The following is a 24,310-nucleotide window of genomic DNA, read 5'->3' as shown; positions in this document are numbered from 1 at the left end:
AACAAAAAGCCCATACTACTATGGTAAAGAACAGCTGTAAAGGCTAAATTGAAGTCCAAACTGAATTTTCCCTTTTTCCGCAATTAACGGAGGACTTTGTGACCCAGGTAAAAGGAAAACTTGTACAGCTCTTCAGTTCAATATCATGTTGCCCAGCTTTTTACTGTGGCAAAACTGTATCTTTAACACAAGTAGTAAATTATTAAACACAGGAAAGGGAATTGATAATAAAAATAGAAGATCAATCAATTTGAAATACTGCAATTCAAGATGTCCAAAACATAATCTTAAAACAAAATTATTATGAATATGAGCTGCATAACAACTCAACCATCATTTACCGTGTTTCTGATTGGAATTTTCTTCGGTTCTGGTGGCATATCCTGAGGAACAAATTTCACTGGTTCCTTAATCTGTCTCCTTGATCGTTTAGTCCCATCTGGCAAGGTTTCCATGGCGATATCAGCCTCCATGTCACTGCTACCTGCCTGGTCACACTCTGAGCATTGCCTGCAAGTGGAACATTTTCTATTTAAAACTGCAGTCACAAAAGCAGAAACATATTGAAATGTTTGAGTTTAAAATAAATTCAAAAGTCAAGAAACCAAACCGACACCTAAATGACTCCCTCAAATGTATGATATGTTGAGCAAATATGCAAAAAATAAACAGGACTTTCTTATTGCTGGCTGTTGTGCTTTGTGGTTTTTTTCTGACAAAAAACCAAGATTTTTCTTTGAAAACCAAGATCTTAAAAGTAGGGTTTAATCTTCAAGAAAGATGCACCCAGCCTATTTCACCATTTGCATCCTCCCATATCCTGATTTTTAATGGTGGCCACTGATCTGTAATCTATTAATTACTGTAACTGCTGCTGCAGATTAATCTTTACAATGACATTCTGCTGAATTAATTCTGATGAGAGTGCACTTTAAGAGGCAGGGGTTTGGAAGGAATGTCTGTTGTGAAAATAATGTTTAATACGTATTTTCTAACAGAATGGGTTTTAAATAGGAAAAAAAACAGTTAAGAGACAAGGAGACAGAAGCTGGAGATGTATATTCACAAACTTTGAACACTGAGTTGAAAAAAAATGCCTTGAGTTTTTTAAAAAGTAAAAAACCACAACCAGAACTTTAAAAGTGAACAGATGTTCATGTAATGCTACCAACAAGATCCATGACAGAATTAGCAAGATAGGAGATCATCAAGTTTTGTTCTTATTTCCAGAAAATACTCATCTTATGTAAAGTCAAGAAATGTGGAGGCTAACAAAAATTGTTAATGAAACCTTATACCCACTGATAAAAACCATTAAATTCTTACTCACATTACACTTCCAATTCAAAAAAACTATAAATCCTTCTAAACAAACTCCAATTCATCACTGTCCTCGTATTAAAAATTTCCTAACAGCACTTAAAAAAAAAACAACAACAAAATTATACTCTGCTATTAATTAGCATTAACAAGAATACAGATGGAAAAATTATATATACAAAGGAAGGAGCAAATTTGATTTGGGAGGAGGCAAACAAAACATATGTATTTAATTTGTTTAAGTTAAACATTAATAAACACTTGTGACAAGAAGGCATACTCATCCTCTATTTAAAGAAAAGCACAAAGTCAAGTTTATGGTGTGTCTGAGCTGACTTCTTACAGGAAAAACAGGAAGAGTGTTTCTCCTATGAATCTCAGTAAGATCTAACACAGTATCAACTCCATCAACTTTCCATGTTGTCTAATCCTTTCAAACTAATCCAAGTAGCTTAATCTCAGATCTCTCCTGGCTATACCAGAAGACAACAGCAGTCATGGTCCACTAGACTAGCCAGTGGCTACCAAGTCACAAAAGGGGGGATTAGGTAGCTGTTACCAGTGTAACCTTGGCTAAACCGACATCTTTCTTCTTCAATTTTTCCATATGTAAAACTGAGACAATTGTGGCTACATCATAATGTTATGAAGATTAACCACTTATCTCTAAAGTACTCGAGACCACTGCAAATAAAATACATGTCAGTGCTAGAACTATTTGCTGGTCTAGAAAAACAGAGGTAGATTGAAGGGAAGATAACAGCCTCTCCTCTCCCTCATGTAAGTGTGGAGACTTTATTTGTAGTCAAAAGACCAGGAAGTCTGTTTATGCAGTTTTTATACTTTGCAAACAGTTCTGCACCAGCATGCAAGCGTGTAATCATCTTAGCTTCCCTTCCCTTTTCAAATCTTTGTTTGCTACACAGTACCTGCTTACATTTCTTGGCCTCTTTAGGACACTCAATGTAAAACCAATTAAAAAGTATAACAACTTTCAGAAAATGTTACTTTTTACAGATACAATTTTACATAAATATGTGTGCATAAAGACACACAAATAAATATTTATATCCACTTAAGCAAATAAACAAAGGCACACAGACCAAGCTGCTATTACTGTAACATTTTATGGAGAAAGGCTCTCTAAAGAGAGAAGCTTTAGAGATAATGGCATTCCCTCAAAATGTTTTGTCTGCTTAGCTAAAAGTTACTTAGTGTTCTTTAGTATTATACCATGCATTGTCAAACTCAAAACTCTGTTTTCTCTTTGGCAAGCATCAGGGAGCACAGCCCTCTGTAATACTGCAGCATCAGTCACGACGTTAATATATTAAATGGAAAGCACAACTGAAAGTACTTATTGTGATCTGCTTATGCACTTGCAAGCAATAGCTATGAAGGTGTTAAAAAATATTGATAATTTATTACAAAATGTTTATTTTCCCCATTATTACGGAAAAAATATGTACTATGTATAAACTAAAAAAATATGCATTCTGTAACTGAAGAGTTGAATTGATGTTTTTATAAGACAAAAAAATATCAGTATGATTTTGAAGCAACATTTGGAGTTGCGAATCCAGTCTCTTGAACATACCAACCTGCACCTATAATTTAAAAAATTCCTGTTCTTCAGCTCTGCACTGTTAGAAGGGAAAGCCACTGTACAGAAACTCTTTATGGAGATCAGTAAAGTAATTTAGTTTCATTAGGTACCTATTGAAATAAGTACTTTAACTTTGATGGTAGTGACAAAGACAGAAACATCTCCATGAATAGATGAGGTACTGGATGAAAGTTCCTGAAATTCCATTTGTATGATCAAGCCTACTCTGAAACAGGTGGTGCATCACAGCAATAAACAGTAGAAAAAAGCTAGATCCACAAAAAGAAAGCTGAAAAACCATAGTATGAGGAGGGGTGGGCAGAGAGGGTGTGAGTGACAAAACAAAACTTTACAAATACACAGAAAGTAAGGAAAAAAAAAAAAAAAGAAAATTATAAACATGAACTTACAAGCAAACTCTTGATTTACTGAAATAGCCTCCACTATCACAGGCAACCACATCCTATCAACCCTGTTATAAAGCAGTCAAGCTTCAACTATAAAGTTGTTTGTTTGTTACCTCCCCCAGGGCCCAGAGAAAAGCTATTACAGACACACACTGCTCTGACTTGGAAACAATCTCCTAACTTTCACCTCCTATTAGGCTTTATTTGAATATGGTTCTTGAACTTAAAGAACTATCTTCCCATGCCACTGTTTAATCCCAATATATTAATACCAAGCAGCCACGACTCCTCTTTCTTTTGGCTTCATGAAGTCATACTCATTTAATTTCACCTCTTCAAATACAGTGAATAGAGAACCTACCACAAGAGGTCACTTTTCCAACTGTGTTTGATCCATGAAGAAATCTCAGCGACAGTTTGAAACCTTTTAATTTTACAGAAAGTCTTTAATTAAGCACTAAAAACCTGGAAAAGGTGATGCAAATGTTTCTGCATTGCCTGACAGTGGTTTTTGATGATGGGTACCTTCAAGAAACATGAACCTGTAAGAGGGTTTTTATTAGGGGCTTAGTATGCACTCTAAGACCAAAGAGTGCTTTCTGTTTTATGAAGTTTTGGAAATCAAGAGCATGAGCGTTAACCTAGCTCTGAGCTTCTTCAACCTAGAAATTTACAAAGTGAAAAATTGATAATCTACATCCCTAGGAAAATAAGGATAGTTGACATGCCAAGGAAAACGGCAGAGAGAAAATCCTGTTACTTCCAAAAAAAATGTTGTGCCAATAACATTATGCTGCTTTGCATAAAAAAAAAATTATCTAAATGCACATTAACTGATGAGCCTGGCACATGGAAATTTGCGAAAAGCTGAAGAAGCACTAAACACCATTCCTTTACAAATGAAAGGTCACAAAGTTGAAGATCTCACTAACGGAGCTCAAAGCCAACATACTGGTAAAAAACTTTAGATAAATCTGTTTTTATTTTATAAATTTTCATTAACAAAACAAACAACACTTTTGGATATGAAAACCACATAAAAACATTTTATTGAAAAGGCAATGCTAAAAAATTAGGAAAAAATTGAGACTTTGTTCAATTATCACAATATAGATTAATTAGACTGTCTTAATTGTGTCATGGTAGTCTCAGAGTGGCTTGAGTGATGCAAATATGAAGGACTCAGTCTGAACAAGACAGTCATTTGTAAAAGGACAACTGGGGTTAAGCTGGAAGAGGATTTGGAAGAAACCAGCATCCTTTGAACACAGTTCTTACTGTTAAAAGCAAGTTTAAATCCTCTTGCTGAGTGAACACCCATACAGCGCTTCCAGAAAACAGTTCTGCCCTCAGTGTTTAAAAAGGAAAACTGCAGTTATCAGGTAGAGCTTTGCTTGTTTCTAATTAGGAGCAAAAGGGTCTCACAGACATCCTCTGTGATAAATCCCTTCTTGCAATGTTAGCGAAGAATTAAATGACTCTGTACTCGAGAAACATAGACCATAGATTTAAGATTACACCTCTGCTGTGGCAATTTGAATAAATCACAGAGGTTGAATTATGCACTGGAAGTTGAAAAAAGGAGGACTGGTCTTACTCTGTAGATAAAAGACAGCAAATATGAACCAAAAATAGTTTGTCAAAGAGCTTCACAGAGCATCTTTCAGACAGTAAAGGTATTGGAACTTGCCATTTGCAATGATTCAAACACCCTTCAGTTCGGACAAGTGACAAATTCATAAAAATTTATACACTAGCTGCAATACTATATTGCACTCACACAGAAGTTAACAATTTTATGTCATTATCCAATGACACAGGATGAAAAAAACTACCAAGATGTGCTGGATCAGTACTGAATAAGTGGGGTCTAGAATATGAATCAATGTCCAGATACTGAATGAGTGTTCACGGGTCAAAAAGTTCACAGCTCATACTAGGCTGCGGCCAATACTCTCCCACAGAATTATCATTAAAACAACTTGTCCTTCCAGAACAAAAATTAAAACCTCCAAGCCTAACATGATCATTAGTCCTTGTTTGGTTCATCTCAGTTCCCAGCATTTCTTATGTTACTGAGAAGTTATCACTGTTTTCCAGACATCTCTTTTCAATAGAAACAGCTAGTCCCTGTGGTAGCTGACAAGTATTTTCTTAATGAAAATGTCAGTATTTCACAATGAGATTTGATTCATTGTATTGTCTGTCTACATTGTGCACTGCTTTTGTATCAGTTCAGGTCATTTTCAACGAGGAAAATACACAATTTCCAGTCCATCCAGAACGGGCAGGAGCCCAAAAGCATAAAACGTGTCAGAGAGAATATTTTCCAGATCTTTTAATAAAAGTATGCCACAACATTTCACTCTATGATTAGAAATGCTTTCTATGTTCTATTACATAAAATAGTTGTTACTGTTCCCCCCAAAATAAATCCATTTGAAATTAGGACAGGCTTTGAACTTGCTATGTAACAAACACTTGCTGAAATATTCAAGATGTACAAATTTTACCTTGCCTAAAAATGTCAGGCCTCTGAAAGAGGCCAACACTTAGTGTTAAGTGTGTGAAACCAGTTTCTAATAAACTGTGAGACACTCTTACTATGATTTCCCTAAAATTATTATCTCCTTAATGTTTAGAAAGGTTGAGACAACCAAGTATAATTTTTGCTTTCCTTAATAATTCAGCTTTTAAATATAAAAAATATTTAATATTTTTTTCATACCATTACATACAGCACTGGATTTAAACAATTTCAAAATCCTTTTTTGCATACTGTAACTTAAATATCTATTAAATGTTGAGCATGAAATGAACAAAAAGTGTAACTATTAATTAATCTATGTAGCATCACACATATAAGCCGAATCATATGGCATAAAATACAGTATAAAATATGAAGCACAGAGAACGAACTCATGCTAAACTATCCAATGTTTCAATAAATATGTATTGATAAAGTCTTTTACTCTAATCACTGAACCTTTTGCAAAGGCTCAATTTAACCATTATGAGCAAATAATTAGCAGTGATAATGGAATAGAAAGCAAAAATTAAGAAACAATTATTTTAAACTGTTTCTTGTTTACTATGTTAAAAGAGGACTAAAGTCAACATTTTTAGCCATCTTATATGGTCTTTCAACCTGTCCAATGTTTCAAGGAATTTTCCACTATATCCATTTTCTTTATCTATTTTATAAGTTCCCATTATATCCTACACAAATATCTGAGAAGTACAGGGCCCTCATATAAAAAAAATGGCACTTTTCTTCATAGCTTAATCAAAAGATTAACTGTTCTATATGCTCTCTACTGATCCTGAAAAGAATATGTAAAGGCACGTTCAGTGATGAAAAGGATGCAATCAATACAGCTCAATTTGTCTGCTATAATCTCATGTCCCAAAATATACCTTAGCTAATTAGAAGTAAAAGCCAAGTTTGTGATCTGAGATATAATTGAAGCATGAAATTCACAACAAAGATAAGTTATAGCTTTGAAATAAAAGCATTTTACTACCTAACCTGACCTATTCTGCCTTTTACACCTACTGAGAATTATAGTCTTATTTCTTTTGGACTGATGGCTTTTAGTGAGCCTTTTCAACTTGGTTAAAAAGCAGAACAAAAATCAAGAACCTTCTGTATAAATACAGGACCTACCAAAAATTTAGAAAAATGCTTCCATGTAACGAATTTACCTTGTAAATTTGATTAAAGAGATCAGATTGTTCTTGAAATAATGAACTCCAAAATCAGAGATGACATTAAATAACTAAAAGAAAATTAAGTTCAGAAAAATATCAGTGACGGTAAAAACCTTTCTGAGATTTTCAGCTTTTTAAAGAAAAGCTGTATTAATTTAGTAGCTAAATTTACTGCATAAATCCAGGTTTTGTCATGCTAAGATAGGAAAAAAGAGACACCCTCCATTTAATGTACCAACCATCTTGTTCTGCACACAATCATCGAATCAAAACAAAAAGATTACTTAAGTAAATGTTTTATGGAAGTTCCTGAAAAATTTTTAAAAAAAGAAAAAAAAAACATATTAAGAAAAACAAGTTTTCTTGATTCAAATAGTTTTACCATATTTTTTAGAAGGAATTCTTATACTACTGTATTTTTTGAAGGAATTTTTACACTATTCTATGTATCTTAGCATTCAGACAAGGTGATGACAATTCCTGGAGATGCTGCACGCTAGCTTCTTTGGCAGGTAAGAACTGCATTTAACACATTTCAGAGCAGTTTAGAAACGTGGAACACTAACACAACACAGTAACACAATAATTTTATGAAAATTGGGAAATCAGCTTCTTTACCCGGTTATTAGTTTTAACAACGTCTAAAACACTTAGAATTTGCAAATCTTTTCATATTTATGTCCTACTTTAAGCACAGAGATAGCACAAGACAACACATGAACTGCACTCTTACCAGTAACTGTTCTTGGTCTTCCTTGGCATCCTTGTAAGAGGTGGATCCAAGCAACCAAGATGATAATGGAGTTTACAAGTATCACACAGTAGCAGGAGGTGTTGATCATGGTTCTTCTTGCAAATTCCACAACTTTTAACGTAGGTAGCAAAAAAGCATTATCATTACATTTGAAATCATAAAATACAAATAATACATCCCAGCATACTCCCCAGTTCCAATACAAACATGTGGCAACTTCAGTTTGAATACACCATTTTAGTGCATAGTTACTTTTTAAGAAGCTTCTACCTAAATACAGTAAAGAATAATAGGCACCTACATACAGTTAACAAAATGGCTTTCAATCCAATTTTGAGGACTTTTAACCAGTGGGTTATCATTTGATACTTCAACAAAATATAAGAGTGGCAAGTAAAAAAAAAACAAAACTATCTGTGCCATTCAAATGCTTAAATAGAAAATTATGCTGCTATTTTGAATCTTAACTATCACAGAATCACAGAATCTTAGGGGTTGGAAAGGACCTTGAAAGATCATCTAGTTCAACCCCCATTCCAGAGCAGGATCACCTAGAGTACATAACACAGGAATGTGTCCAAGCAGGTTTTGAATGTCTCCATCAAATGAGACTCCACAGCCTCTCTAGGCAGCCTGTTGCAGTACTCTGTCACTCTCACAGGGAAAAATGTTCTCCTTATGTTTACGTGGAACTTCCTGTGTTCCAGATTGTACCCATTGCCTTTGTCTTATCACTGGACATCACTGAGAAGAGCCTGTTTCTGTTCTCCTGACAATCACTCTTAACACATTTGTAAACATTGATGAGGTCGCTCCCCAGTCTCCTCTTCTCCAAGCTAAAGAGACCCAGCTCCCTCAGCCTTTCCTCACCAGGGAGATGTTCCACTCTCTTCATCATCTTTGTGGCTCTATGCTGGACTCTTTCAAGCAGTTCCCTGTCCTTCCTGAACTGAGGGGCCCAGAACTGGACACAATATTCCAGATGTGGCCTCACCAGGGCAGAGCAGAGAGGGAGGAACACCTGTCTCAACCTACTAACCACACTTCTAATACACCCCAGGATGCCGTGGGCCTTCTTGGCTACAAGGGCACATTGCTGGCTTATGGTCATCCTTCTGTCCATCAGGAGCCCCAGGTCACTTTCCCTTATGCTGTTCACCAACAGGTCAGTCACCAACCTATACTGGTACATGGGGTTGTTCTTTGCCAGTAAAGACAAAGAAGGTGTTCAATAACTCCGCCTTCTTTGTATCCTCTGTCACCAGGGCAGCCACCTCATTCAGTAGTGGGCCTATATTGCCTCTAGTGTTATTTTTGTCAGCAATGTATTTGAAGAAGCCCTTTCTGTCATCCTTGGCCTCTCTTAAAAGGTTTAATTCCAGAGGCCCTAGCTTTCCTAGTTGCCTTCCTACATCCTCTGACAACAGTCTTACGTGCCTCCCAAGTGACCAGCCCCTCTTTCCGTGATCTGTAGACTCTCTTCTTCCACTTGAGTTTGCCCAGCACTTCCCTTTTTAACCACTGTAAGCATCCTGAAATAGGTTTGTGCTGCTATCATGATGGGCACTGTATTGATTCCTAAGAAGTTCAATTTTATTATTATTACTACTACAACACTGGAACTGAAATTTTAGTTATTTCAAGAAGTTTAGGTGTTCATTGATTCCATTACAAAATGGAAGGAACTAAATTACTGGATTTGAATGCAAATAAACTAGTAAAGCATCACTGCTATTGTTTGTATATATGCCTGCCAAATCCTCAGCCCACTGCCACGTTCTCAAGATTTCTACTTCTCACAGCACTATAATTAACTTATGCTCATGCAACCCATCTTCTTCATTCACCCTGCTGGCTGGGCAAGACACTGCCCACTTGCCATGGCTGGAGGCCTAGCTGTCCTCCCTAGGTAAGTGACAGACCAAGCAATTTCTCAGCGGGTGGCAAGAGAAGAAGGTATTTATGTTTTACACAGTCATGCTCTGGGATTCTAGTGTATGTTCCATTGTTTGACATAGTTAAAGCCCAGTCAATAGCTTCACAATTTACAGAAGAGGAGAAAAGGTGGAACGATAACAGAGTAAGTCAATAGATTTTATTTTCTTGGGAATTAATAGGAATAGAACTAGGGAAATTTAAAACACTAGATATCCCAAAGCGTTTGACAATGCCTGAGGAAAAAGAAAAAATTCTTATATGAATAGTGTTTTATGCACACAAGCACTGTGACTAAACAGCTCACAAAATCATCTAAACAGAGATTATTGCATTCAAAAGAAAAGATGATCAGTTGAATGTTTTCACAACACACAGACAAAGGATCCTTCTATTTCAGCTGTAAAGAGTTACCTTTGCCTTTAAAGCATTGCTTCCAAATTAGCAAAAAAAACCAAACAACCCAAACTGATTATTATTCAACTTCACCTTCAGAAGTAAGTACACGATACAGACAAGTTTGAAGCATTTTGTTAATCAAAATCAAAGCAAACAATTTTCCCAGAACACTTCTGTGAGACTTCCTAGATATTTTAACTGTTCTGTCAAGACTTAATTACTTGCCTATAAAGTACAGCTGGAAGTGTAGATGCCTTTTGCGTTCCTCCTTCCTTTTTACTTGGTTTCCTCTCCTTAGGAGCCCGTAAAATTGCTGGTATGTTCAATTTCTGTTGGATTTGAACAAATGCAGTATACATGAGTCTTGATGATTTTAGAGAATACCACTCCAATCTCAATGCATGAAGAACAAGACTGAAATTAGGAGTAGGAAATTGCTTAGCTAACTGTTTTGCACACAAGAGTACCTACAGATGCTTATATTACAAATTATAATGAGATAAAGTAATAATTAATGTCTTTCAATTCAATAAATAAAAGTCACACTAAACCACTGTATTTTAACATTTTCTTCAAGCTTCCAATACATGGATGGACAAGGTTGCATTTGTCTAGGTAGCTGAAACAAGAAAAGAAATTTCAAAAACTGATAAAATACTGAGGCAGTTTATTTTCCCCAACATCCCTGCTACACTGGTGCTCGACAGGTTAATTAGAAAAATTATCTTATTGGACCAAGCCCTTCACAAAGCAGATGAGATTTTCTTTGGGTTTATACTAATCTGCAGTATGCTAGCATCTCAGACAGCAACCATCTATCAAAGTCATTTCTCAGCAGCCCCATGGGTCTGCATCTGTTCAACCAACTGGAAAAAATGTCATGCAAGCTGTGCAAATGAATTCTACTTAACTTTTCTTCTTTTTTTTTTTTTTTTTAAATTTAGTAACATTTGCAGCAGGAAATATATTTGTGAATACTTACTCAAAGCCATCTTAAAAAGAAGGGAAAGTGATTCAAGAGATACATTATGCGAGAATCCTTCTTCACAAGTAGAAAAGGTAGGCAGACAAACAGAACCAGAAAAAGCTGACATGCCTTGAGAACTACTACTACATAAAGAAAGAGTAAGCTTCATTTTCTGAATGGAAGTACAAATTCAGCAGTACCAAAAGGTACAGCAAAACTGTGACCTAACTGTATATCTGTATTTTTACTATGAACAGCTTTTAAAATTTTCCTTAAAATCATAATTGGAAATAATTTCAATCTCTCTCTGACATCTACAATGTCCATTGCCATTTAATATCTTTGACATAAAACATGTATCAAAACATGTCAAGAATCTGTATTTCTCCGTGTGCCTCAATGTCAACTGGAAGTAATACAAATCTTTTCTCCTTTTCTCTTCTTTTCTCAAATGAATATTTGTATTGATTTGACCAGATTATACTGCTCTGTCCAGCTACAAACCATCCCACACGTACTGCAGTTTCCCAGTTTTATATCTTAAAAGCCATAAAAAACTACTAACATCATTTGAAGCCTCCAGTACCTAAAGAATATGGAGACACAAACTGCAGGATTAACCCATGCTTCACTTTAAGGTTCATCACAAATGACAGGTCAATTGGTTATACCAAATGAAACAATTTTGCAAACAACAGCGCTATAACAACAACAAAATTAAGCTACAGGTTCCCAGTAGGTCGTTTGCAGAAGTCTAGATATTTCAATCAGGAAACATCCCCAGAGTAAAACCTGGGTCTGATCAAATAAATTTATTTGGCCATAGAAGTGACAGACAAAACCAAAAAAAAAAAAAAAAAAAAAAAGGCCTATTCTTGGAAAACCAGGTCTGCCTACAAACTATCAAGAGCGGAGAAAAAACTAAACCAACCTGTCCAATGATTCTCCCTAACAGAGCCCAAATGCCTTGTCCTTCATTACGCAGTTTTCCATTCATATTTTGCAGTTCTTCCAAGGACTCACATAGCTGAAAAGTTACAGAAAAAAAATTAACAGGAATAAAAATCCATTAGTAGTAATGTAATCAAATTTATTCAACCTCTTACCTATCTAGGGTGCATTACTTTACTGTGGGATTAAAAAACAATGGAACTCATGCCCATATAGCTGAGACCAATGCAATCATTCAGCAACTTAACGGAATTAAAATGAAAATCTGAGCAGCTACCTGTTTTGTAAGTAAGATCTGAAGCATTACAGTGTGAAAATAAGGTTTCATAAAGTCAATTAGAAAGTGAAACTAAAATACAGCAACACCTTGCATGTCTTGTCCATACTCCTTAAGCAGCAAGATTCTAAGAAGTAACCACATAAATTGATTATAACTCTACACTACATTACCAAAGAACACTCACTCATTGTCATAGAAAAAGATGCAATTCATTAAAGGCTGGAAGTAAAAAAGAAGTTATGTTTCTTTTTTTTCTTCTGGAAGTAACTATTCATTACCACACAGTATAAACAACCTATTAATTTTTGTAAAAAGTCCCCCACACAATCTCCTTCTTCTTTAACATCTTTGGGAAGTTCACAAGGACCTGCTGTTTCATTTCCATGTGTTCTCATTTAAAACACTCACCCAACAGCTTAAGAATTAATAGCAACACTGTTTCTTGTCATCACTAGCCATTACTTGATGGGTTGCTGAATTAATACAAAAATGCAACATGTCATCTGTCATAAAAGATACAGTACTTCCATGTTCTGTCTAAAAATACTTAAAGATTCAAATAAAAATTATTTCGTACAAATGCAATTAAAACATAAAACGCTTTTTTAACCATGATGATGATGAGTTACTACATAATGACATTAGCAACATCCAGGGGAGAGCAATGCCATCATTTATGAGCCCCAAATTTCCTGTACTCAAAAGCTAGGGACTTGCGAACATTGATTATTTCAGTCCGAAAAATTAGCCAAGTCACTAAATCTAGGATGAACACAACTGGAGCTGGAGGTGATATAAATAAATTAATTAATAACACACTGAAAATTCTGGATTCTCAATTAGCAAGTAGGCTTCCAAGCAGAGAAACAAGCAGGTTCCAACAGAACCTAGAACATTTTAGAAGTTGATTCTATTTGCATAGGGGGAATGGACCACACGATAACTTTTTTAAAGAAGAAATATATTTTTAAAGATTACGTTTAAAGAAAGAATGGTTTGTAACTTTCTTTCCAAGGCATTTTGTGACGAAACCAAAACGCTAGCAAAGTTAACAGCAACAACACTAAAACAGTACAACAGCTTATTTTCTTTTCTTCACCTTATTATACTCCACATGAAGCTTTTCTTGCTCATTTTCTAATTTATCCTTGATATTCTTCTGTTCAGCCATATTCTCCTGGATTTGAATCATGCGCATATTTCTCTCTGTTTAAAAGAAAATAGCATTATTTCCTATCCTTGGCTACATCCCCAAGATTTATGCACTGAAAACAGTGAAGCAAGGAAAAGCATAAAAACATAACAACACAAAACCACAAAACTAGCCTATAGGTTTATTACAGAGTAGAATGAACAGCCATAATTTTACTTTCTGCTGCATAACAGTTAATTGAATAATAACATTTAAATTGTAAGCTTTGATCAGTCATCTAGTGAACCCTTCCAAAGACAAATCTCAGAAAGGACAATGTAAGAAAAAAAAATGTCACCAAAGGTACCTAACTTTCCATTCCCTTCTAAGCAAAGACAATGCCTCCTGTTAATATTTGAAACATGTTCTTTTTTTATGTCTTTTTTAAAAAGCCACTAACTTTCTGTGTAAATACAGATACCAAGCAATAATAGATCTGATATAAAATGAAGTCGTTATTCACATGTATCTATTGACAACAAAGTAATACAAGTGAAATTAATGAACACAGTACAGATACAGCAAAGCAGTAATTTTTCATTGAGAAAAATCTCATTTTTATTCTTACCAAGGTAATAATTTACAAAATCAGCTGTGAGAGCTGGTTGTTTATGTTTTCTTCTTCCATCAACACTGGAACTAGTATCTGAAGTATCCACTGGAAAAATGTCTGTACTAATTCCCATTAACTCAGCCTTGCGCATCAGCTTCCGTATGGCTGAAGCACTGCTAGTAAGCGGCCGTGGCAGCTTCTCCCTGGGAACCCAGGCCTGAGGCCTGGTTGTGCGGGCCAGCTCCGCCTTGGCACGATACTGCTGCAGCCTGGCATTGATTCGAGCCTGCAATAAAGAATTCCATACATTAAAAACATAAGGGAACAATTCAAAATTGGTTTTGAGTTATAACCTTTTGGAAGACGTGCAATTTATTTGCATTTTACAAGCTGCACAATCTCATCAACGCTATTCTCATTCTGGAACTCTATGACTTAAGAAACAGCCACTGATTTAGACATTTGATTTTACTTCAAAACGCATATATGAATAACATTACCCTTTCACTATGTTTTGGAGGAACTCACAGGTTTCTTGATGAGGTTTCCCCATCAATCAAAGCAACACAAATGATTGCTGGATTTCAAACAATCCCTTCTAATAATGACAATTTGATGGGACTATGAAAACTCAGTACTGTGGAAAAGCCTCGACTGATCTATCAAAAAGATATTTAGATACACTTTAAATTGGTATCTACATGAGCAATAGAAGTTGATGAATGGGATTTTTGCCGTATTTGACATCCTTTTGCAGGAACTCCTTTCTCAATTCCTTATCTCCTTATAAACGTTAAGCTAGCTGATTATAATGTGGCAAAACCACAATTCAAACAGAAATTAAGTAGGCAAGAGAAGCTCACAACATATATTGTTGATGACATCTGTATATTTGTGACCATCTGGGAGATCAACCCCAGAAGATCAAGTTGCTACTGACAGTTGAAAAACACTGTCTTGTGGGAACTCTATGTAGTGGCAATTCTAGCAGAAAATGACATCAACATACAAACCTTCAGAGGCAAAACCCCAGCTCACTATCAGTTAGAAGTTGTTTACTTGCCTGCAGAAAGAAGAAACTAAACTAATCCAACTGCCCCACCATATGGTGTGAGATTCTCCTGAGACAAAAGCAACAAGGTGTGCATACTTATACATTCTATGGTTATAGAACATCTCCGATTACAAACAGCATTACTAAAAGTAATATTACAGACAGTTTAACACACATTACCTTACTAGGTCTCGAACGTTAATGACCAAGAAACACAGCAAATGTGGCTTGCAGGCCAGCTCTGACTCCAAGGACATTTTATTTTTTTTTTTGGACCCAAAGCAGAAAGATCCACCTACAGCCACCACCTCACTTAATTCTCCGCAGGAAGGGTCAGGGATAGCTTCCTCAGCTAAGATGTTTCTTCACTGATTACATACTCAGTTCTGAAATTCTTGGGGTCATTTATGTCATACAACCATATACATATATAAATACACACCATACATAAATATGTACACACACATAGATACTTCTTAATTTTTTTTCCAGACTAAGATGTCTCAAGATTCTTGTCATCTCAGACAAAATACTAATCTAACAAGGTGGTTGAATTTGTTCGTGGGATTTTAACTTCCTTGTGCAGACAACATGGTAAGGAGTGAATTTATACGCACTTTGTGTCAAGTTCCCAGTCAGACATTTCTAATACATATTAAATACCCCTTAACAGTTCTGCATTTCAAAAAAGGCACAGAAACCACTTAAACAATTGCTTCATAAAAGCCCAATCCATATATATGGACACAGAAGTGCGTATTTAATTATTCCAATCTGTTTCCAGCCATATAAACTCACACACACACACAATACTACTGCAAACTCATACAACAGAGTCACAAATACTGAAATTGTTTTTACAAAATGTATGCAAGTTATCTAATTTATATTGAGAAGTTTATGACACCATGTCAAGTCACTCCACCTGCAGTCTCCAGCATTCGTAGTTTCAGTTTCTAATCATTTAGATTAAAAGATCTACAGGGTCTCAGTTTGGAGGAAAGAGATAGAAGCGAGGAAAATGCGGGGAACTAATCAGCTTTATCAGCAGCATGTAACAAATGTCTGAAAACAGAGCTGATAAGCTCTGTTGGACCCAAACTGATTTTGCACAATCAGTCCTTACCATTATGTTTGTTAGTAGTTTTACTATTGTGATTTCTCCACTACATGGGTTCATTTCACATAAATGACAGGTGAGTGTATTCAGCAATAATTATGTAACCAGTTTTAAATCAAGCTCCACAAAGTTCAGCACATACCCCACAGAAATATTTTATTCACAATTCTTCTATGATAGTTTGTTCATATTGACTCTCAAGTGTACAGGTCATTTGTCATTTTAAATTAATATTCTCTTCTCCTATTCAAAGATCTCTGAGGAACTAGAAAGGTATGTTTCGTTTTTTATACGAAGTTTGATGATATGAAGATTCATTTTCTCATGATTGCACTACAGTTCTCTCTTCAGAAAAAAAATAAAATGATTACTTCTCTCCAATAACTGCCTTCCATTTACAGTGTCTGCAGCAGATTAGGCAGGATTCATTTAGATGAGCTGCTTTCATACCTAGGTATGATTTTTTTCAGTCAGCCTAAGCAGTGAAATTGAAGTATGCTATAAATGCCTCAGAATTGAAAAAATAACAAAGTACATACATTAAAACATATCAAAGCACACAGATCCTCTCAGAAGAACTAGAACATTTATATCAACAGGACATTTATACAGTAATTAATAGCTTTGCATGGATGTGCCATTAGACAGAGATACAGACTTAGTCTTAGATTTTCTGAGTGCTGCCACTCAGCAGCACAGACTCAGTTTCTGCACGTACATAATTCTTTTCTAGGAAATTTCTACTGTGAACAAGACCAGCATATAGAATTCAGCTTAGAACTACAAAAAATGAGAAAGGATCTAGTAGAAAAAAATTCAGGCAAGCTAAACACTTCTGCCAAGTTTAATATATTACTAAGGGAAAAAGTGGCTTTTTACTGAGCTTGGGTGTAGAAACATGATTAATCTCTTGTCTGGCTGTCTTTTTTTGTAAAGAATCTTGAAGAAGAAGTTAAACAAAATCTATGAATTACAATGAAACTGTAATTACCAACTTTTTGCCACAAAACCAAACAAAATAAGATTTTTTCAATTCAGACAAGCATGGATATCCCTGTCAGTTTATTAAGAATTGTTCTTAGAGACTAAAACATACAAAGAATTTAATGCTTTGTTAAATGATCATGCACTATCAATATATTTCACATTTCAGTTCCTACTAGAAAAAACAATTTCTCACCCTTTAAATTTTGTTCTTATTTAACATGAATTATTAATACAGATACATTTGTGACATGAAAAAATACCTGAGCTTCTGGTGAGAGCTGTTTTTCTCTCTCCTGCAAGGACATTTTACAGTAAGACTGTAATGCCAAGTAGTTTTTCCTTTTCCATTTTCTGTCTAACCTGTCCGCATGCTGTTTACAATACGCAAAAAAAGGGTCAGCTATGTCCTGTTTCAGAGAAAACAAAGAGGAAGGAAAGAAAATAAAGTAAGACATACAAGGCCAAAAGGCTCATAACAGCACAAACATTCTGACAATCATTCCACTTTCAAATAGACATGTTTTTAAAAGCAACTAATAGGTATGTTTCTAAATAAATTTTGTCATCTGGATATAGTTTACCATATGAAGTTTCTTTCCATTGTTTGCATTCGGTGACCTTAAATGCTTTTAAATGCATTAAATCTTTAATGTTTTACTATTCAATCTTTAATTTTGTGTTCCCAGACTAAACACCAGATGAAACTCCTAGGTACATATTCATTTAACAGGTAACATAAATTGTTAACTTCCTCTTGCTCCACTGTGTAATCTTGTAAGTTAAATCTTAAAAAAAGATTACCAATTATGTAAAATACAAAAGGCAATATATTTGGTTATCTCAAATTATCCTCCAAATGTTTTTGATGGTTATACCCTCACATGGTTTATCACATCTCAGATAATTTTTTTACCCATTTTTCATTCTTTGCTCCATCAGATCTGCACATTATCATGGCTGTAAGTTCTTAGCAACTTCTAGCACTTGCAAACCTAAGATCCACGTTACCATATGAAAAGTCATCTACCTGTACAGCATTTTAAAGATAACACTGGAAAAGATGTATGAAAAAAATGGCATTAGAAATTTAGTTAATTTCTCAAGACAGTCCTGTTTGGTATGAAGCAGAGATTACTACACTGCATACACAGCTAAGTTAAGTATGTCAAGCCAAATGAAGTTCAAGAATAAAGAGTCAGAATTCGTGTCTGTATTGACTGATAGCCTATTAAGCCAACTTCTGTGTTACCTTTCTCTATCCCTTTTTCCAGACCATTTCAAAAGGTGCTCAGAGTCGGACAATCTGGTGAACAAACACAAACTATTACTTGCTACTGATTTACAAAAACTTTGTTCAGGATTAGTGAGCAAAAAATGTACAATTTCAGGTCATCTTCGCAAGCTTTTAATAGAACTCTTTTATTCTGTCATTTCCATAGCTACCTCTTCTGCTGCTGCTTCTGAGAGGAGACCTTCCTTCTGAGCACAGGTTACATGGAAATAAGCTCTGCACATTCCAGCATCACAACTAATACATACACCAGTTCTCGCAAAACGAGGATCTTCACAAAAACTGCATTCCTGTAAAAAGAAGGGTGGAAAACATCACAGTAAATATTTTGGCTGTGTTTTGCCTAATATTTGATAATTTACATCTTACATATAAAACCCAAGCAGGCATGTTTACTCCTATTTGGTAAACAAACCAAGTAAGCTGCTGACAGTTGACACTATTTAAAACTCCACCCCTTCCCAACCCCCACTACTGACTTAATTTTCAACGAGCAAAAGAAAATTGCTTAAACAACCTAAACAGCATGTTGGATGATTTTTTTTATATGGATGTCTATCTTGTATTTCCCTTCTGAGTAACAACTAAATACCACCCAAGTGATTCATGCAAAATTAATTACTTAAGTAAGGTATCATAAGGTAAAATTACTGCTTAGGAAATGTTCAACTTTTCAACAAGTTCAGAGGGCAAACAATGAAAGAGGAGCAGCACTCTGGATGACTGAAAACCATAGATAATTACTTAGATGTATTTTAATAAGCAACAACTGAGGAGTAAACGTGTGACAATGCAGAAAGAAATATTCAAAATCATAAAAAACAGTAAGGAAAGTTGTGATTCACATAAACACTGCACTAGGGCTTCAAACTTCATGCATTCTAGGCACAGCTGTTTGCAACACAACAAACTGACATCCGCCAATGTGACCTGGGAAAAAAACAAACTTATTTTTCAGTGAGATCAGTTCCTCAATCAATTTCAACAAAAAAATCACACCAAACAGCTGTGCCAGTAAATGAGAGAGATGAGCACATAAGCAGGAACAAGCAAATGGGAACATGGGCTGCTAAAGCAGTACTGCTATCCAGTGTAAAAGATGACCTAAAACAATATACTGTGCATTTCTTCATCTCTCACACACTGAATACAGAGCAGAATTATCTTATCACCTACAGAAAATATCTCTATGCAGAAAGTTAACAGCAGAAAAGAACAGCGAAGAAAACTCAGTCATTAAGAAGCTTAGAACACCACATGCGCTACCCTAAAAGGCCAGTATTTAGCTGTGCAGCAGCAACATGTAACAGGTAAGAAGACATTAAGTAAAAAAAAAAAAGAGTATTACATTTAAGTGGTTTTGCAGAAGGAAATTTAGCTAGGTAAACTGTAACTTTCACATTTCAATCAGCAAACACCATTTGTTTAGAGCTCTGCAAGTCATGAGTCCTCATTTGTGCAATTCACTTTCAGCTTTCTCACAGTAATATGTGCCCAAATTCATAGCCCTGCTCCTACATATCATTCATATTAATATAAAATAAAATGCATGATCAATTGCAACAACAGTTTGTATGGCTTTGGGAGCTTGCTCTGACTTTTTTGGATACATATATTTCTAAAAAATGCTAAATGCCTCAGAAGGTCCCTGCTGAATATGGTCCTGATACAGCTGTGCTGCACACAGGCAATCCAAAGTGTTTTCATTTATTTTATACATTATATTTTTCAAAAATGTACTACCTATTTTCATTTAGTATCCAACTTGACATTTCAGGAAATAAAATTGACTATGCACAAAGGAAGCATTAGAGAAGCATGAGTGCAGTCACTGTCTCTCAGATTAATCTGATAGATATGGCTTCTCCACTCTGTCCCATCAGCTACAGAAACTGTATTTAGCAAATTACTGAACGCTGTCCTCTGCATGTTGCACTGGTCTTCTGTAGGGTTTGTGCCTGATCACTTTTGATCTGCATTGAAAATATTTACATATACAACCATTTTAATTCTATATATATAATTCTTTAATTCTTTATTCGTTGAAGGTGACGACCCCATCTTTTTGTGGGTTTTTTTAAAGTACTGCCTTGAGACAACCTTTTTGTATGCATTCTAGCTTATAATTATACAGATCCTATAGTAATTCTTACTGAATGTATATCTGTTGCTTTCTTAATCAACCTAAATTTCCATTTCTCCATTTTGAATTCCATAAATCCTCTTCACTTTTTAGCCACATTTTGGCAATTTGACACTAACTGACTTTAAAAGAAACAAATTAGCACCAGCATAAAACATAAGGGAAATTAGGAGGACAGAGTGACACAAAATATGGAGAACAGTGGTAAGGAAAATAATACGGGGGGAGGAGCTTTGTCATGGTACAACAACTTTTTATACTTTGTCATGGTATAACAACCATGAACTAACTTAATCTCATTTTTAGTCCTGAACCTCATTGCAACTGCTATTAACAAGAATGACAAAGTTGGGATGATGAATGTTATTCTATGATATGTAAAAATGTAAAATAAAGCTACTCGTTGGCAGTATGTCTCTTCTAAATTTACCTTGGCACCATACTTTGAATAATTCATTTCTGTAAGCGTTACCGGTCGTAGTTTGTCAATATCTCCAAATGCCACTCCTGGAACATAGAGGGCACAAACAATATGGACCCACCTAAAACAGCAGATAAAATTAGGTTATTGTTATCAACATTTTGTTCCTATATCATTTTCACCATTTGCAGATTTCAAAGTGTCTTGTAAATGTTAAAGATGCTAAAAAAAAATGTGTTTGAAGGAAAGTACATCAGAAACAGGGAGAGAATGCATATTTGCAATTCAGCAGCTCACACACCAAACCATACAAGCAAGGCTTTTCAAAGCCACTGGGATTGCTCTGCCCATCTGGATGGAGGGCTGGGCTACCATCACCTTTCTGTTCTGATGGCTCTCACGTGGGGCTTCACACCACTTCTTATGCAACATGTATATGAAGATTTTTATATTAACTATACAGCAAATGCAGATGGATACTTTCATGATGGGGCAAGGGATGGGAAGAGGAGGAATGAAAATATACAAATAGTCACAGAAAGATTAAGTGCTAGACATAAAGCTATGAAGTACCAACACCATAGTGTCAATCAAGCTTTGCACTGTTACACCTATTAGCATCACCAAAACTAACCAGTTTTAAGCAACATGGATAACAGCTGTGTTCAATTATAAACATACCTGAGTTGTATTACAGAAATTACTATCTGAGACTCAGATGAACAGACTGTTTCTTAACTGTATTATTCTTCCCTGCTGTAAACAAACTGGAGGGTAAAAGGTCTCAATCTTCAGCCATGAAGGGCATAAAATGAGAGAGCATGAATCTAGACCACAGTGTCTAATAATTAAATACAACACAATGGTAAAGGCTTCAGCTTCAAGTCTGCTTTTGATAACCATCATCATAATCTCCTGAAACGCTCAGTTACTACCAAGACAACCTTGCAGCAGAAGACACATTTTCTTCTCCTTACGTAATGAACACTTTACAGAAGATCCAACTCTCATTGTCACAAACCATCAGTGACAAACTCAAAACCTGTTCTACACAGCATGCACAACTCAAATCAACTGAGACAAACTACTCCAAAAAAGTGTTCCTCCTCAAAATAATGTTTTATCAGAATTCCAGAAACCATTTGCTACCCCTTGCTACGTCACTAGGTTTGAGCAAACAGTCACAGACAGAAGGTCAAGACCGCTACTTTCTGTTAAATTATTCAAGAAAACTGCCTTACAACTGCAGAGCTGCGTAGCTACCACTTTCAACCTACAAGCTCCCAGATGACACAAGATACAACTGGAGACCTCAGACATAAATGAACTGAAATATGCAGTTTGACCCTTAGCAAGTACATTAATTCAGCACTTTAAAATCTTCCCAGGCATTAAACAGTAGATGTATCATTAGTGAAGACTAAAACTTCTGTTCTTTTCCAATAGAACCATAAAATCTACTCCCTGTATTCAAGAAGACTCATGATGACAGAAACACTTCCCTTGGCTATTCCATTACCCACAGACTGCAACTTTCCAATCTCCTTAAATCTAAGGGGTTACCAGCTGCTTAAATCTACATCCATGCTGCTGTACCCTTTTTTTCCTCAATTTTCTACTACTGTGTAGCCTATGTCCTCTGCCTTCTCTTCGACCCGTGTGTCAGTTAAAAAAATCAACTAGAACCAGAGCAACAAGATGCTGGTTTTAGCTGCACTTACACAGCTGGTTGTCTACAAGAGAAATACTGAAGCTAATGGTTACATTAGTTGGGAGATGCATGTAACCCTCATTTCCCATGTTTCCCAGATTAGCATGTTTCTCATCAGTGGTCCTCAGAACTACAACATTGAAATTTATCACATTCAGAATTACTAAGCTTCAATAGAAATTCCAAAAAAGCAAGATATGAAAGGTTTGGTAGCAAGTTCAGAAATACATATACATTAAAGTCTTTAGAAAAGAAAACTATGATCTTGCAATGTATAAAATTGGTAGACAAACCGTTTATTTAGCACTTTCCCCAGAAATAACCCATGATAATAACTAGTTAACAGAGAAATCCCAGTAAGAAACTACTTAGAAGCCATTAACTCACTTCACTCTATAAAATTAAGATCAAAGAATCATAGAATGGTTAATGCTGGAAGAGACCTTGAAGATCACCAGGTTTCAACCTCCCTGCTACGATCAGGGACACCTCACACTAGACCAGGCTGCACAAAGCCTCACCCAACCTGGCCTTAAACACCTTCAGAGGGGGCATCAACAACCTCCCTAGCCAAGCTCTTCCAGCGCTTTACAACCTTCATGATGAAGAATTTCTTCCTAATACCTAACCTAAATCTACCCTCTTTCAGTTTAAAACCATTACCCCTTGTCCTATCAGTATCTTCACTGATGAAAAGCCCCTCCCCAGCTTTCCTGAAGCGCCTTCAGGTACTGGAAGACCACTATAAGGTCTCCCTGGAGCCTCCTCTTCTCCAGGCTGAACAGCCCCAACTCTCTCAGCCTGTCTTTGTAGCAAAGGTGCTCCAGGCCTTTGAGATGCTAAGTAGTAAATTTTCTTTAAAACACATGTATCCCAATATACATTCACATGCAACCACTGCATTGCTTTCTCTTTATAGATTTTACTAGGATTATCCACATTCACAAATTGTTTTGGTTAAAGCATTTTAACTACTCAAGAGAAATTTTACAGATGAGTTACAACCTTGTCTTTAAATAACATAGTAGAAATATGACAGTATGCTAGCTGCCAAGAGAACAAGATGAGATACTCAAGTGTTCTACCAAACTTCTTCCTGTACAGATAGACAGTAAAGCTCATCACTGTTTTTATTCCAGTATAAACACTCCAGTACACCAGCACAAGCCCCTAACTTAATAAAATGTTATATACAAAAATTAGTATTATTTCATTATTACATGAAAATTGCATCTTTTGTCTGCCTCCCCACATAAGCAATGGAGGCAGAAGATATTCCTGTGGAGGAGAACAGGGCACCTGATACCATCTCTGCCCTTCCACTCTGCATCCAGAAATGCCAATACTTTGGCCCAAATCACTAGTATGCCTTTATGAAATGTTCTACAAAAAAGCATGTGTGTGTGCATAAATGTGTATTTTGGTAAATATGCATTTACTAAAGTAAATATCTCATTTAAATTAGCATAGTGTACTCACGTTCAAAAGGAATAAAAAATACTGTATTT

The 24,310-nt window shown here is 35.6% G+C and overlaps 1 protein-coding gene across 1 annotated transcript in view; it reads right to left on the bottom strand.

The window, feature by feature from the left end:
- Positions 1–24,310, bottom strand: part of PHF14 (PHD finger protein 14) — a 179,327-nt gene that overhangs the window by 121,132 nt on the left and 33,885 nt on the right. The window contains 9 exon segments of the mRNA XM_009994979.1: positions 342–510; positions 7,778–7,909; positions 10,358–10,461; positions 12,031–12,126; positions 13,430–13,536; positions 14,091–14,361; positions 17,497–17,643; positions 18,680–18,817; positions 21,101–21,212. Coding sequence (XP_009993281.1) covers positions 342–510; positions 7,778–7,909; positions 10,358–10,461; positions 12,031–12,126; positions 13,430–13,536; positions 14,091–14,361; positions 17,497–17,643; positions 18,680–18,817; positions 21,101–21,212 — 1,276 coding nt within the window.

This window comes from Chaetura pelagica, unplaced genomic scaffold (assembly GCF_000747805.2).
Source record: "Chaetura pelagica isolate M959 unplaced genomic scaffold, ChaPel_1.0 scaffold12, whole genome shotgun sequence".
In the NCBI taxonomy this organism is placed as follows: domain Eukaryota; kingdom Metazoa; phylum Chordata; class Aves; order Apodiformes; family Apodidae; genus Chaetura; species Chaetura pelagica.
This window is presented reverse-complemented; position numbering and strand designations above follow the sequence as displayed.